Here is a 15,050-nt window from a genome sequence, read left to right as displayed (position 1 = left end):
ATTTTTTTATTTTACGTATTTATTTTTCTATATAGTATAGACAGTACACGCTAAAAAGTCAGTCCTTAGCAAGCATGTGGAAGATGAAATCATATAATAATGAATTAAAATAAACAACAAAATAAGCTCCTCCTGATGTATGCGTGCAGTGAAAAAGCACAGTTGGTATAAGATATTTATTTTTAAAATGGCAAATGCGAGAAGCATTAATCAAGTCAGTATCAGAATATATAAAAATGACGACTCAGATGTGAAATTATTTGCGAAACAAAACACGTCATCAGCGGACCTTTATTTTGAAAAAGCTACCGCTGAAATGACACTTTCAACATTCCCTGCAGCATTTAACAAAATGAAAAGACAAAAATATTAAAGCCTCCACGCAGGAAGTGATGAACACAATTATATTTGTCCCTTTCTATTCTTATTTCAGCAAGAACAAGATTTTATTGTGCAAACGAAAGCAGAAGTCAAGCTGCTGCTGGCGAGGAAGGGGAAGTCAGGAATCAGATTTTTTTTTTTTTTTCTTTCAAGCGAGGATCAGAGTCCATTTTTTTTCTTGTCTGTTCTTTAAAAGTCTTTAAAAATGTCGCTGACTTGCTTTCTTCTGAGCTTAAAAGACTCGCTGTGTCCGTACACACACTTTCTTGTAGTTCCGACCTTCTGGGGACCTCAGAAAAATGCCTATCTCTTTACAACCAGCCTTTTCTACATATATAAAAAAAATTATTTACAACATTAATAATATATACAAACTATGCAAATATTTAAAAAAAGTTATTTTTGTATTTATTTTTGTTTGTAATTGGTTTTTAATCTTCATTATTTACTTCAAGTTATTACAGCATGTCTCTATGTACATATTTCCTTCAATTTGACCAAAGGGGGCGCATTTCAATTTCCTACACACACTTGTTATTACATATGTTGGCCAGAGGGGGGAGCACTTCAAATTTTTACACACACTTGTTATTTCATATGTTGACCAGAAGAGGAGCACTTTTAAAACTGACACGTTTTGATAGATTTCACCACCAGGGGGTGCAAATGAGACATTCTCTATTAGATGCAATGGTTTTCCGTATCGGGACCATGGTTTATGTCCTAACTTGTTCACACCTCCTCATATGGAAGCTACTTTTCCTTGTCGATGTCTCAAGAAGGGTTGAAGTTCAAAAACACACACACACTTACAGTTAAATGTACAGTAGCAGAGCTCTAGTTCAGTCCTGTTGGTTCTGGTTCTGCTTGATCAGCTTCTTTTTGCGTTGCGACACCAGGTCGTAGAACGGGTCCTTGGTCATGCTCGCCCTGGACAACCAGGACCAGGAGAAGGTTGGAGGTGTCAACAATCATAAAAAAGAATAATAATACATGAAAGTGGAAACAAGTGAGAAAAGTTGCAGTGTTGACTCTAATAACATTAATATTACAATACAAATATAAAACACATTTAACAGTAATAATATGTGAACATAAAATTAAATAGATTTTTCCCTTGATATTCTTGCACCATTGTGTTCCATTTGAAAGAAAAAAATATTATTATTTAATATTTAACAACTATTATTTTCTCGTTTATTTTACACTAAAAAAAGAAAAATAAGTCAATTTTCTAGGTAAAAATTGGCAAATAAAAAAGGCAGAATTTTACCGAACAATTTTTGTTGGTTTTGACCGCATAACATTTTTTAATTTTTAAAAAAATGAACACAATCAGACAAAAAAAAAAAATAAAAATGAACACAATAATACAAAATATTGTTTTTAGGATGTGTCGCTAAATGTAAAAACTAACAGTTTGTTTTGACTGTAAAATCTATTGTCATATTTTGCCGTGTACACTTTAATAGATCACTTAAGCTTGATTAAAAGAAAAACAAAATAATTATTATTTAATATTTAACAACAATTATATTTCTTGTTTATTTTTTTTACGTACACTAAAAAAAGAAAAAGTCAATTTTACAGGTAAAATTTGGCAAATAAAAAAGTAAGAATTTTACCGAACATTTTTTTGTTGGTTTTGACCGCATAACATTTTTTTTTTTTTATTAAAAATGAACACAATCAGACAAAAAAAATAAAAAATTAACACAATAATACAAAATATTATTTTTAGGATGTGTCGCTAAATGTAAAAACTAACAGTTTGTTTTGACTGTAAAATCTATTGTCATATTTTGCCGTGTACACTTTAATAGATCACTTAAGCTTGATTAAAAGAAAAACAAAATAATTATTATTTAATATTTAACAACAATTATATTTCTTGTTTATTTTTTTTACGTACACTAAAAAAAGAAAAAGTCAATTTTACAGGTAAAATTTGGCAAATAAAAAAGTAAGAATTTTACCGAACAATTTTTTGTTGGTTTTGACCGCATAACATTTTTTTTTTTAAATTAAAAATGAACACAATCAGACAAAAAAAAATAAAAAATTAACACAATAATACAAAATATTATTTTTAGGATGTGTCGCTAAATGTAAAAACTAACAGTTTGTTTTGACTGTAAAATCTATTGTCATATTTTGCCGTGTACACTTTAATAGATCACTTAAGGTTGATTAAAAGAAAAACAAAATAATTATTATTTAATATTTAACAACTATTGTTTTCTTGTTTATTTTTTTTACGTACACTAAAAAAAGAAAAAGAAGTAAATTTTACAGGTAAAAATTGGCAAATAAAAAAGGAAGAATTTTACCGAACAATTTTTGTTGGTTTTGACAGCATAACATTTTTTTAATTTTTAAAAAAATGAACACAATCAGACAAAAAAAATAATAAAAATGAACACAACAATACAAAATATTGTTTTTAGGATGTGTCGCTAAATGTAAAAACTAACAGTTTGTTTTGACTGTAAAATCTATTGTCATATTTTACCGTGTACACTTTAATAGATCACTTAGGCTTGATTAAAAGAAAAACTAAATAATTATTATTTTATATTTAACAACAATTATATTTCTCGTTTATTTTTTTTAAGTACACTAAAAAAAGAAAAAGAAGTCAATTTTACAGGTAAAATTTGGCAAATAAAAAAGGAAGAATTTTACCAAAACATTTTTGTTGGTTTTGACAGCATAACATTTTTTTAATTTTTTAAAAAATGAACACAATCAGACAAAAATAAAATAAAAATGAACACAATAATACAAAATATTGTTTTTTGGATGTGTCGCTAAATGTAAAAACTAACAGTTTGTTTTGACTGTAAAATCTATTGTCATATTTTACCGTGTACACTTTAATAGATCACTTAAGCTTGATTAAAAGAAAAACAAAATAATTATTATTTAATATTTAACAACAATTATATTTCTTGTTTATTTTTTTTACGTACACTAAAAAAAGAAAAAGAAGTCAATTTTCCAGGTAAAAATTGGCAAATAAAAAAGGATGAATTTTACCAAATAATTTTTGTTGGTTTTGACAGCATAACATTTATTCCATTTTATCTAAAATGAACACAATCAGACAAAAAATAAATAAAAATGAACACAATAATACAAAATATTGTTTTTAGGATGTGTCGCTAAATGTAAAAACTAACAGTTTGTTTTGACTGTAAAATCTATTGTCATATTTTACCGTGTACACTTTAATAGATCACTTAAGCTTGAAATGTATGATAAATATTATTATTATTTTTGCATTATCAAATTTCTGTTCTGACACCATGAAAAAAAGAAAAAAAAAATATATATATAATATTTATTTTATGTTTTATTTGTTTTTTAGGGAATTTTTTATGACTTCCAGATAAGATTTTTTTTTAAATCTATAAATTTAGTTGTTTTTGAAAATGAAAGATATCTTATAATCAGTGGAAAAAAGTTTGGACACCACTGCTTCAAAATAAAGAGAAGTTTCAAAGTCGGAAAATAATTAACGTTGACGTGTATACCTGAAAAAAAAAAAAGTTAGCATGCTAATGGTAGCATGCTAACAGATATCATTCATCAAGTAACAAAATGTTTGACAGTGAGGTGCATATCTGAAAAATAAGCTAAAAAGCTAGCATGCTAAAATAAAAAATTTTGCCGCGGGTGTTAAAATGTTTTGCTACGGACTGAAAATGGCTCCTGGGCCACACTTTGGACACCCCTGGCTCGGAACATCCTGGTCATGACACCATTCAAAATGAATCGAGGTTTTGTGTTGACGTCAAACTGATGTCCGACTCCCAAAAAGCAACGGGGTTCTTACCTGATGGCGGCGATCCAGGAGTCCCGCTCCTCGGCGCTGGCGGCACAGATGGCGTAGGACTGATGCTTGCCTTCCACCACCCGCCCGTCCGTCTCCGTCTTGCACGCTTTGATCTTCTGCCCTGGACTGTTGGGCCGGTAGAGCTCCAGGCAGAACTAGACCATGGCGGATTCAGACCGTCAGTGACGCGTTCCGCCGGGACCTTCTGACCGGGAACTCACCGGCTTGCGGGGGAAAGGAACTTCTCTCACGCTGAGGTTCTCCAGGGGGATGATGCCTCTGGGCTCCTTGTCCTGAAATCCACCAGGAGCAGCCATGCTTACCAACCGAATAACCAACTCTGCGTGCTAGCTGGTTAGCGCTAACAGGAAATGGCCACTTACGGCGGTGAACTCAAAGTAGTAAAGACAACTGTCGGTCAGGATGAACCATCGTCTCTTCCACGTCTTCACGCGTCCTCCTGAGAAAAAAACAACACAAATATTATTTTGTAATAAAGCAACAGGGTGATAAATAACCATAACCTATACTAACCATAACCCATACTATCCATAACCCATATTAAGCGTAACCCATACTAACATAACACATACTAACAAAACCCATTTTAAGCATAACCCATACTAATTGTAACCATACTAATCATAACCCATACTAACCATAACTCATACTAACCATAACCCATACTAACCATAACCCATATTAAGCATGACGCATATTAAGCATGACCCACACTAATCATAACTCATACTAATCATAACCCATATTAAGCATGACCCATATTAAGCATGACCCATACTAATCATAACCCATAGTAAGCATAACCCATATTAAGCATAACCCATGTTAAGCATGATTCATACTAATCATAACCCATACTAATCATAACCCATATTAACCATAACCCATACTAACAAGAACCCATATTAATCATTACCCATACTAACCATAACCCATATTAAGCATAACTCATACTAACAATAACCCATATTAAGCATAACCCATACTAAACATAACCCATTCTAACATAACCCATATTAAACATACCCCATACTAACCATAACCCATATTGAGCACAACCCATACTAACATAACCCATATTAAGCATAACCCGTACCAATTGCAACCTATACTAACTATTACACATATTAACAATAACTCATATTAAGTATGACCCATATTAAGCATGACCCATACTAATCAGAACTCATACTAATCATAACCCATTCTAACGATAACCCATATTAAGCATGACCCATACTAATCATAACCCATACTAACCATAACCTATATTAAGCATGAACCATACTAATCATAACTCATATTAAGCATAACCCATATTAATCATAACCCATACTCACCAGAACCCATATTATTCATTAGCCATACTAACCATAACCCATATTAAGCATAACCCATACTAACCATAAACCATATTAAGCATAACCCATACTAAACATAACCCATTCTAACATACCCCATACTAACCATAACCCATATTGAGCACAACCCATACTAACATAACCCATATTAAGCATAACCCGTACTAATTGCAACCTATACTAACTATTACACATATTAACAATAACTCATATTGAGTATAACCCATACTAATCATAATCCATACTAACCATAAACCATACTAACCATAACCCATACTAACCATAACACATACTAATCATAACCCATACTAAGCATAACCCATATTAGCATAACCAATACTAATCATAACCCATACTAACCATAACCCATATTAAGCATAAGCCATACTAATCATAACCCATATTAAGCATAACCCATATTAAGCATAACCCATATCAGCATAACCAATACTAATCATAACCCATACTAACCATAACCCATACTAAACATAACACATACTAATCATAACCCATATTAAACATAACCCATATTAGCATAACCAATACTAATCATAACCCATACTAACCATAACCCATATTAAGCATAACCCATACTAATCATAACCCATATCAAGCATAACCCATATTAAGCATAACCAATACTAATAATAAACCATACTAACCATAACCCATATTAAGCATAACCCATACTAATTATAACCCATACTAACCCTTACCCATATGAAGCATAACCCATACTAAGCATAACTCATACTAATTATAACCCATACTAATCAAAACCCATACTAAACATAACCCATATTAAGCATAACCCATATTAAGCATATTCCTTACTAATCATAACCCATATTAAGCATAACCCATACTAATCATAACCCATACAAACCCTAACTCATATTAAGCATAATCCATACTAATCATAACCCATACTATCCATAACCCATAAATAGTATTACCAAGTTTTAGGAGCCATCCTTCTCTGTCTGGGTTGAAGAAGGTGTGCGTGAGATCCAACCCGTCGTCCTCCGGGATTTTGAACGGCTCGTTGCGGATGCTCTCGTATAGTTTCTAAAAATGGAAACATGTGTTCTATTTATAATGGCAACAGCAATAATAATAATAATCATTATTATTATTATTATTATTTTTATAATATTCCACCGTGTGTAGCTGGGATAGGCTTCAGCCCCCCCATCACCCTAAAAGGGACAAGCAGTAGAAAATGGATGATGATAATAATGATAATAATAAAAATGATAATAAAAATAAAAATACGATATTACAATGTACTAACTTATAGAAATACATCATTTCATATTTAACTATGACGAATATAGTAACTAAATAGATGTAACTATGACTAATATAGTAATTAAATGTATTAAATGTAACTATAACCAACCCATCCATCCATCCATTTCCTGCCGCTTATTCCCTTTGGGGTCGTGGGTGGAGGGGTGGGGGGCAGTTGCGCTGGTGCCTATCTCAGCTACGATCGGGCGGAAGGCGGAGTACACCCTGGACAAGTTGACAACTAATATAGTAATACATTATTTAATATTTAACTATAACTAATATAGTAACTAAATATAATACATGTAACTATGACTAACATAGTAACTAAATATATTACATGAAACTATGACTAATATAGTAACTAAATAGATTATATGTAACTATGACTAACATAGTAACTATATTACATGTAACTATGACTAACATAGTAACTATATTACATGTAACTATAACTAACATAGTAATACATGATTTCATATTTAACTATAACTGATATACAACAACTAAATATATTACATGAAACTATGACTAATATAGTAACTAAATAAATTACATGTAACTATGAGTAACATAGTAATTAAATGGATTACATGTAACTTTGACTAACATAGTAACTAAATATATTAGATGAAACTATGACTAACATGTTAACTAAATATATTACATATAACTATAACCAACGTAGTAATACATAATTTCATATTTAACTATGACTAATATAATAACTAAACATAATACATGTAAGTATGACTATATAGTAACAAAATATATTACATGTAACTATGACTAACATAGTAATTAAATAGATTACATATAACTATGACTAACATAGTAACTAAATCTATTAGATGAAACTATGACTAACATGTTAACTAAATATATTACATATAACTATAACCAACATAGTAATACATAATTTCATATTTAACTATGACTAATATAATAACTAAATATAATACATGTAACTATGACTAATATAGTAACAACATATATTACATGTAACTATGACTAACATACTAATTAAATAGATCACATATAACTATGACTAACATAGTAACTAAATCTATTAAATGTAACTATGACTTATATATTAACTAAATATATTACATGGAACTATGACTAATATAGTAACTAAATAAATTACATGAAACTATGACTAATATAGTAACTAAAACATTACATGTAACTATGACTAACATAGTAACTATATTACATGTAACTATAACTAACATAGTAATACATGATTTCATATTTAACTATAACTAATATAATAACTAAATATATTACATGAAACTATGACTAATATAGTAACTAAATATATTGCATGTAACTATGACTAACATAGTAATTAAATAGATTACATATAACTATGACTAACATAGTAACTAAATCTATTAAATGTAACTACGACTTATATAGTAACTAAATATATTACATGGAACTATGACTAATATAGTAACTAAATAGATTACATGAAACTATGACTAATATAGTAACTAAATAGATTACATGTAACTATGACTAACATAGTAACTAAATACATTACGTGTAACTATGACTAACATAGTAACTATATTACATGTAACTATAACTAACATAGTAATACATGATTTCATATTTAACTATAACTAATATAATAACTAAATATATTACATGAAACTATGACTAATATAGTAACTAAATATATTACATGTAACTATGACTAACATAGTAATTAAATAGATTACATATAACTATAACCAACATAGTAATACATTATTTCATATTTAACTATGACTAATATAAAAACTAAATATAATACATGTAACTATGACTAATATAGTAACAAAATATATTACATGTAACTATGACTAACATAGTATTTAAATAGATTACATATAACTATGACTAACATAGTAACTAAATCTATTAAATGTAACTATGACTTATATAGTAACTAAATATATTACATGGAACTATGACTAATATAGTAACTAATTAGATTACATGAAACTATGACTAATATAGTAACTAAATAGATTACATGTAACTATGACTAACATAGTAACTAAATACATTACATGTAACTATGACTAACATAGTAACTATATTACATGTAACTATAACTAACATAGTAATACATGATTTCATATTTAACTATAACTAATATAATAACTAAATACATTACATGAAACTATGACTAATATAGTAACTAAATATATTACATGTAACTATGACTAACATAGTAATTAAATAGATTACATATAACTATGACTAACATAGTAACTACATCTATTAAATGTAACTATGACTTATATAGTAACTAAATATATTACATGGAACTATGACTAATATAGTAACTAAATAGATTACATGTAACTATGACTAACATAGTAACTATATTACATGTAACTATGACTAACATAGTAACTATATTACATGTAACTAGAACTAACATAGTAATACATGATTTCATATTTAACTATAACTAATATAATAATTAAATATATTACATGGAACTTTGACTAATATAGTAACTAAATAGATTACATGAAACTATGACTAATATAGTAACTAAATAGATTACATGTAACTATGACTAACATAGTAACTAAATACATTACATGTAACTATGACTAACATAGTAACTATATTACATACAACTATAACTAACATAGTAATACATGATTTCATATTTAACTATAACTAATATAATAACTAAATACATTACATGAAACTATGACTAATATAGTAACTAAATATATTACATGTAACTATGACTAACATAGTAATTAGATTACATATAACTATGACTAACATGGTAACTAAATATATTACATATAACTATAACCAACATAGTAATACATTATTTTATATTTAACTATGACTAATATAATAACTAAATATAATACATGTAACTAAATTTTTGTTTCATCTGGTATCACATGGACAAAGATAAAACCTTCTGGAGGAAAGTTCTGTGGTCAGATGAAACAAAAATGGAGCCGTTTGCCCACAATACCCAGCAATATGTTTGGAGGCCTTTAATCCCAGGAACAGCACGCCTACCGTCGAGCATGGTGGTGGTAGTATTATGCTCTGAGCCTGTTTTTCTGCCAATGGAACTGGTTCTTTACAGAAAGTAAAGGAGGATTACCTCCAAATTCTTCAGGACAAGCTTAAAATCATCAGCTCGGAGGTTGGGTCTTGGGCGCAGTTGGCTGTTCTAACGGGATGTAAACTAAATATTGGTCGACCGTTTGCGAGCTAGGATGCGAAAGTTAGCGGAGTGCGGCGCACGTCCAAGAGGCGGTCCCTGTTTTACCAAGAGCAGGTCGCGGGGGAGGTCCTCGCCGTTGTTGATGCCTCTGTTCATGGAGACGAAGCGTTCCAGCGTGGTCTTGTCCTTCACGTTGGGGTTGTGCAGGCTGGTGTTCAACATGATGATGGCGAAGGACAGGATGTAGCACGTGTCTGGCCGACAGGAAGTGGTGTTAGATGAAGTGTTAGACAAGCCTCCTCTCTTCCTGTTTTTAAATCTCTCTTAAAAACATACTTTTGTTCCTTGGTTTTAAACACTAAGTAGTATCCATCCTGCAATGTTGCCCCATTACACACCTGCTGTGAACCTGTGTTGATGTTTTATTTATTTATTTGTTATCATGTTCTGTTTGTGTTGTGTTGTTTGTTCGGTCCTCGTATTATCTTTCAACCTGTCCATTTGGTTACCTCTCTGGTACATTTTAAATGTGCTTTATAAATAAAGTTGATTTGATTTGGTGCTTGTGAGTCCCGTCCACCGAGGACAGGAAGTGAAACAGCAGGACTTGGACTGGACCTGGACTTGGAGATGGTCTGAGCTCACCTGTGGACTGGAAGACGCTGACGTTGCAATCGCAGTAGCGCTTGGCGAAGGCTTCCATCATGCGGTCAATCTTCTGGGCCTCGCCGGGCAGACGGAAGCTCCACAGGAACTGTCTGTCATGTGACAAGAGGGCGGGATCAGCCTTTTTTTGGTCATCTTCCTATTCTTCAAGTGACAACTTCTTTGTCCACCAATCGGAACACTGCACTGCTGGCCCCGCCCCTTTATTTATGACAGCTTGTATCGTGGGGTCGAGTAAGGCAGGCTACGCTACACGTCTTCAAATAAAGATCGGGAGTCTGACCTGAGTGCTTGGACCAGGTTGAGGTCTGAGAACTCATGAAGTTCTACGAAGGACTTCAGGGTCTGTAGGTGGAGCTCGTCTCTGAGGAAAAAGCACAAGTGGAATTGTCTTCTTCTCCTTTTTACTCTCTTCATCCCCACACTCTTCATCCCCGCAGTCTTCATCCCCACGCTCTTTATCTCCACACTCTTCACCTCCACGTTCTTCATCCCCACACTCGTCATCCCCACACTCGTCATCCCCACACTCTTCATCTCCACTCTCCATTCCCACACTCTTCATCCCCCAAGCTCTTCATATACCAGTCGTCATCCCCACACTTGTCATCCCCATGCTCTTCTTCCCCACACTCTTCATCCCCACACTCTTCATCCCCACACTCTTCATCTCCACACTTTTCATCCCCAAGCTCTTCATCTACTAGTTGTCATCCCCACACTTGTCATCCCCACGCTCTTCATCTCCACACTCTTCATCCCCACACACTTCATTCCCAAGCTCTTCATCTACCAGTCGTCATCCCCACACTTTTCATCCTCATGCTCTTCATCCCCATGCTCTTCTTCCCCACACTCTTCATCTCTACACTCTTCATCTCAACACTTTTCATCCCCAAGCTCTTCATCTACCAGTCGGCATTCCCACATTTTTAATCCCCATGCTCTTCATCCCCACACTTTTCATCCCCACACTTGTCATCCCCACACTTGTCATCCCCACGCTCTTCATCCCCACACTTTTCATCCCCACGCTCTTCATCCCCACTCCTTATCCCCACACTCTTCATCTCCACACTTTTCATCCCCAAGCTCTTCACCTACCAGTCGTCATCCCCACACTTGTCATCCACACGCTCTTCATCTCCACACTCTTCACCTCCACACCCTTCATCCCCACCCACTTCATTCCCACACACTTCATTCCCACACTCTTCATCCCCACACACTTCATTCCCACACTCTTCATCCCCACACACTTCATTCCCACGCTCTTCATCCCCAAGCTCCTCATCTACCAGTCGTCATCCCCACACTTGTCATCCCCATGCTTTTCTTCCCCATGCTCTTCTTCCCCATGCTCTTCTTCCCCACGCTCTTCTTCCCCACGCTCTTCTTCCCCACACTCTTCATCTCCACACTCTTCATCTCCACACTCTTCATCTCAACACTTTTCATCCCCAAGCTTTTCATCTACCAGTTGTCATTCCCACACTTGTAATCCCCACACTCTTCTTCCCAACGCTCTTCATCTCAACACTTTTCATCCCCAAGCTCTTCATTCACCAGTCGTCATCACCACACTCTTTATCTCCACAGCCTTAATCGCCACACTCTTCATCCCCACATTCTTCATCCCCCAGCTCTTCATCTACTAGTCGTCATCCCCACGCTCTTCTTCCCCACACTCATCCCCACACTCTTCATCTTCACACTCTTCATCCCCACACTCTTCATCCCCGTGTTCTTCATCTTCACACTCTTCATCACCACACTCTTCATCCCCACACTTTTCATCCCCACACTCTTCATCTCTACACTTTTCATCCCCAAGCTCTTCATCTAACAGTAGTCATCCCCACACTCTTTATCTCCACACTTTTCATGGCCACACCCTTCATCTCCACACTTTTCATCCCCAAGCTGTTCATCTATTAGTCGTCATCCCCATGCTCTTCTTCCGCACACTCATCCCCACACTCTTCATCTTCACACTCTTCAACCCCACTCTCTTCATCCCCACACTCTTCATCCCCGTGTTCTTCATCTTCACACCCTTCATCCCCCCACTCTTCATCTTCACACTTTTCATCCCCAAGCTCTTCATTTACCAGTCGTCATCCCCACACTCTTTATCTCCACACCCTTCATCACCACACTTTTCATCCCCACATTCTTCATTCCCAAGCTCTTCATCTACTAGTCGTCATCCCCACGCTCTTCTTCCCCACACTCTTCATCTTCACACTCTTAATCCCCACACTCTTCATCCCCACACTCTTTATCTCCACACTCTTTGTCCCCACACTCTTCGTCCCCACACTCTTCATCCCCACACTCTTCATCTTCACAGTCGTCATCCCCACACTCTTCCTCACCTTTCTCCTAAGAACTCTCCAATAGCGGTCTTGTTGAGTCCTTCCTCCTTGTAGAGGAACTCTGCGATGCATCCCGCGCTTCTGCTTAACAGTCTGTTATCCACCAGGTAATTTATACCCTGAACACACACACACACACACACATACACACACTGGTTATAATTTGGAATGGGGACCAAATGTTTGATCATTCATGACTTGTGGGGACCACCCTTTCTACAGGTTGTAGAGGCATAACAAAAAGGAGGTAAGATGGCCACTGCCCAGTTAGCTCATACACGTCTTTAAATCTCTGGATTGATGAAGTAATGTGCTGTTCAGACTTACTGGGGACCCTGGGGAAAAGAGTTGATATAGTTCATGGGGACCAAATTTAAATCATTTTTGATCATTCACACACATTTGTACGTGACTAATGAGGACCAAAAAATAAAAAAAGTTCAAATTAAATATGACATGATCCTCAGAATACAGCATTACAGCTGTCCTCTTATAGGAAGTTTCACCACTTAAATGTTAAAGCAAATCCTGCATCTTCTGTGACATTACTGAAAACTGCTATTTAGCAGTAATGAAGTTGTCTGCAACTCCAACTACCAGATATAGAGAAGGATGTAGAATGGATCTGACTATCATTTAAAAAGGTTTGCCTTTAGGGTACCTGTTTTATTTTTGGTCCCCATACCTTCTGAAGTCCCCTAAAGGTGTGTAAACAGAGTGATGTCCCCATTAAATCAGAATTGCCAGAACACACACACACACACACACACACACACTGGTTATCATTCGGAATGGGGACCAAGTTTTTGTTCATGACTTGTGGGGACCACCCTTTCTACAGGTTGTGGAGGCATAACAAAAAGGAGGTAAAATTGCAACTGCCCAGTTAGCTCATACACATCTTTAAATCTCTGGATTGATGAAGTAATGTGCTGTTCAGACTTACTGGGGACCCTGGGGAAAAGAGTTGATATGGTTCATGGGGACCAAATTTAAATCATTTCTGATGATTCACACACATTTGTATGTGACTACTGAGGACCAAAAAATAAAAAAAGTTCAAATTAAATATGACATGATCCTCAGAATACAGCATTACAGCTGTCCTCTTATAGGAAGTTTCACCACTTAAATGTTAAAGCAAATCCTGCATCTTCTGTGACATTACTGAAAACTGCTATTTAGCAGTAATGAAGTTGTCTGCAACTCCAACTACCAGATATAGAGAAGGATGTAGAATGGATCTGACTATCATTTAAAAAGGTTTGCCTTTAGGGGACCTGTTTTTTTTTTGGGTCCCCATACCGTCTGAAGTCCCCTAAAGGTGTAAACACAGCGATGTCCCCATTAAGTCAGAATTGCCAGAACACACACACAGACTCACACTCTCACACACACACACACACACACACACACACACACACACACACACACACACACACACACACACACACACACACACACACACACACACACACACACACACACACACACACACTTTTATTGCAATTTGTTGAATTCTGTGTACAAGTTTGGGGTTTTTGCAACTTAATCCAGATTACATTTGCAACCAATGTAAATGCAAAGGATTGTTAGTCTACAGATCCACTTCCCACCCTTCCAAAGTGCGGCCTGGAGCATTCTAACATTAGCACGCTACCTTTTTGGCAAATTTTGCAGGTAGCAACCTCAGCATCAAATAATTTGCCACCTTACAAATTAACCCTGTTAGCGTTTTAATATAAATTTGCTAAATCTCTTTTCTAGCTAACTTTATTTGGTACATACCACATATTTGGGTACTTTATATATGCTAACATTAGCATGCTGTTTTTTTTTTTGCAAATTTAGGCAGGTATACACTTCAGTGTTATTTATTTTGGTATTTCATTCATGCTATCTGTAAGCAT

The 15,050-nt window shown here is 34.5% G+C and overlaps 1 protein-coding gene across 2 annotated transcripts in view; it reads right to left on the bottom strand.

Annotated features, from left to right (window-relative positions):
- Positions 1-273: 273 nt before the first annotated feature.
- Positions 274-15,050, bottom strand: part of LOC133561177 (cytohesin-4-like) — a 28,055-nt gene continuing 13,278 nt past the window's right edge. For both annotated transcript variants that reach the window (XM_061914459.1, XM_061914468.1), the window contains exons 5-13: positions 13,141-13,259; positions 11,046-11,126; positions 10,742-10,854; positions 10,202-10,350; positions 6,558-6,669; positions 4,603-4,679; positions 4,441-4,512; positions 4,220-4,374; positions 274-1,311 (exon numbers count right to left, since the gene is read on the bottom strand). In XM_061914459.1, the coding sequence (XP_061770443.1) occupies positions 1,224-1,311; positions 4,220-4,374; positions 4,441-4,512; positions 4,603-4,679; positions 6,558-6,669; positions 10,202-10,350; positions 10,742-10,854; positions 11,046-11,126; positions 13,141-13,259 (966 nt within the window). In that variant the 3' untranslated portion in view covers positions 274-1,223. The remainder of the gene's footprint in view (positions 1,312-4,219; positions 4,375-4,440; positions 4,513-4,602; positions 4,680-6,557; positions 6,670-10,201; positions 10,351-10,741; positions 10,855-11,045; positions 11,127-13,140; positions 13,260-15,050) is intronic.

This window comes from Nerophis ophidion, linkage group LG01 (assembly GCF_033978795.1).
Source record: "Nerophis ophidion isolate RoL-2023_Sa linkage group LG01, RoL_Noph_v1.0, whole genome shotgun sequence".
Taxonomy (NCBI): Eukaryota; Metazoa; Chordata; class Actinopteri; order Syngnathiformes; family Syngnathidae; genus Nerophis; species Nerophis ophidion.
Note: the sequence above shows the minus strand (reverse complement) of the source record. Positions and strands in the feature narration are given on the sequence as shown.